The following is a 2,916-nucleotide window of genomic DNA, read 5'->3' as shown; positions in this document are numbered from 1 at the left end:
CAAGGAAAATATACAAATTACAGATATGCATACGAAAAGATGCTTAACATCATATGCCATTAGAAAACAGCAAATTTAAAAAAAAAGAAAAGAAAACAGCAAATTAAAACAATTATAAGATACACTATGCATCTATTACAGTGGCCCAAATACAGAATAGTACCAGCACCAAATGCTGATGAGAATATGGAGCAACAGGAATTCTCCTCAAATGCTGTGACAAGCCCCCAACCCTAGCACACATATGAGGTCAAGCTTTGAAACCCACATCAGTCTTCTGGCTGCTAGCCAGCATTCAGTGGTAATGAGACATCACTCACACAATTCTTCTTATTAATTGCTTCCATATTTTATGCTCTGTCAAATTTTTCATTCATGTCATGTGGATGAGCAACAATACAGAATTTTTTCCACAAAGTTAATTTAATTTTATTTAATTAACAAGTTTATGATTGAAAAGGTCAGTATGGCATATCATGAAAAACTACTCAGCAATAAAAAAAATGAACAATTGATTCATGCAGCAATTTAGATGAACCTCAAGGAAACGATGTTGAGTGAGAAAAGTTAATATCTAAAGAATAGATATTGCATGGTTCAATTAATGTAACATTTATGAAATACATGTTATTATTATTAAATAATATATAGTATTTTTTCTTATGCTCCACCCCCTAAACCACCTCTACTTTGTAAATCCCTTCCTCATGCATTCATTGTGATCAATAAAATAGTCTCTCAGAAATATTTTATATTTTATTTAACGACATTGATTTGACCTAGCTCTTACAAAAGGCTTATAAGGTGCCAAGTGCCTCTTACAAGTATTAGCTCATCAGATGCTTATAGTGGAGGTCTGCTCACTCTACAAATGGACAACCAAGCACAGTGGGTTTTGAGTGACTTGCCACACGTCACCCAGCTAGCCCAGCCCATTCCCTCTCAGGCCTCTTGAGTAATTCCCAAATCTACATTTCCATCTCTCTGCCTCAGTTTATGTTTAAGCCTGATCAGTCTTATAACAAGTGGTTGCAAAATCTTCCTCACTTTCCTCACCACCGGCAGCTGCAACCTCAGAGCCCCTACACGGCCAAGGCCAGTCAGGAACAGGCCTCAGCTGCGCCTCCAGAGCCAGCCGCCCATGATGCTGCCCCAGCCAGGACTCTCCTGTGCAGCCCTGAAGGGGCTGGAGCTGCCCACACAGCAGGTGTGCAGGAACCTGGGGCTCCAGGTGCTGGAGCTCAGGCTGGTCCTGGTGGGGACAGTTGGGGCAACACCATCAAGGAAGAGGGAATCAACTCTGCCCAGATCCCAGAGAAGTTGCCTAAGAAGACTCCAAAGACACTGAGCTGTGAGTTCTGTGGGAAACGTTTCACCGACAGCAGCAACCTGACTGTGCACCGGCGCTCACACACCGGGGAGCGGCCCTATTCCTGCGACCTCTGCTCCTTTGCCTGTGCCCAGAGGAGCAAGCTTAGCCGCCACCGCAGCATACACGGTCCTGGGCCCGGCGGTGCCTGCTTTGAGTGCCCCCACTGCCGTGTGCCCTTCCGCCTGCGGGCCACCCTGGAAAGACACCTGTGGCAGAAGCACAGAATGCCCTTCCCCCCCTGCTGTCCCTGATACCACTGCCCATGTACCTGTTGATCATGTCCTGCTGGGAATAAATCCTCCCTCCCTGCCTTCCTCTACTTTGTAAAATATTAAAAAATAAAAAAATAAAAGCAGAACCTTTTTCTCTGCCAAAGACACTGTCAAGAGAATAAAAAAGACCCAGACTGCAAAGACATAGCTGATAAAAGACTGTTATCTAAAATATACAAAAAGCTCTTAAAACTCAACCAGAAGACAAACAATCCAATTGAAAAATCGGGCAACAGATCTGAAATGACATCTCATCAAGGAAAATATACAAATGACAAATCAGCATCCGAAAAGATGTTTAACATCATATGCCTTTAGAAAATAGCAGATTAGGAAAAAAAATGGCAGAGGTTTATAGGGACATGTCGGTGCCTTGTCCCAGAGCAGATAAGGGCGAGCAGCTGCAACGGGTAACATACAGCCGGAATAAGCAGAGGAGATTCAGCTGAGAGACAGTCTGCAGCCAGGAAAGACAGAGAACTCCTAGACAAAGGGAACGGTTAGAGACTGGGGCTGAAACCTCTCCCGGTGCACTTGCTTAGCCACGGAGACCGCGCCATCTTGAGTGGCTGTTACCGGCATCCAGAGACTGGCTACTAACACGGAAGCAATGGCTCTCAAGCATCGCCACTCCGTGAACTCAGAGGAGCCCTGCTTCTCCCGACAGAAAGGTTAGACTTCCCCCAAAGGTGCGGTTTGCAATTTAGGTTGGAGAGTGGATTGCCCGTTGGGGGCGGGAACTCTGCACCCCACAAATTCCGCAGCCGTTGGGGCCAGCGTGACCCACAAGTGTGGAAGGGCTCCCCCAGGGCTGCTGGCAGAAGGGAAAGCTATAAATAAGCCCACAGTTGGACTGGACGCAAACGGGCAGCCTCAGATTTTGTCAATCTGCTGGCTACTTGGTGCCAGGGGCCAGAGCGCACACAGAGACTCTGCGCAGATCTGGAAGGTGGAGCCTTGCGAGTTCGCACAACTTCCCAGGCTCTTGTCTTTACACTTCCTCTTAAATCTGTGCGCTTGACTGTTGAACCCAGTGCATGGGATTACCCAGTTGGGGTCAGTTGCAGAGCCTGTAAGGGAAGGTTGTTTTGGGGGAGCCTGGGAAACAGAGCGGGGAGTGACGACTGGGGAACCAGCTCTGGGCGGAGGACTTTCCCAAACCAGTTTCAGGTACAATAGAGAACACCTGGTCAGAGAGGACCTATAGCCTCAGAGGTCAATCCCGACACACTGCCACCCAGAGGCAGAGCCACGAACTGACTCTTCTGTAAA

General features: G+C 47.0%; 1 protein-coding gene across 1 annotated transcript; it reads left to right on the top strand.

Annotated features, from left to right (window-relative positions):
• Window positions 1–996: 996 nt before the first annotated feature.
• Window positions 997–1,623, top strand: LOC102243573 (zinc finger protein 296-like). Its single transcript, XM_005857015.1, has one exon. The coding sequence runs from the start codon at window positions 997–999 to the stop codon at window positions 1,621–1,623; it is 627 nt and encodes a 208-aa protein (XP_005857077.1).
• Window positions 1,624–2,916: the final 1,293 nt, after the last annotated feature.

The sequence above is a fragment of the Myotis brandtii genome, unplaced genomic scaffold (genome assembly GCF_000412655.1).
Source record: "Myotis brandtii unplaced genomic scaffold, ASM41265v1 scaffold1063, whole genome shotgun sequence".
Classification (NCBI taxonomy): Eukaryota; Metazoa; Chordata; class Mammalia; order Chiroptera; family Vespertilionidae; genus Myotis; species Myotis brandtii.
The sequence above is the reverse complement of the archived record's forward strand: the minus strand, read 5'-3'. Positions and strand labels throughout refer to the sequence as shown.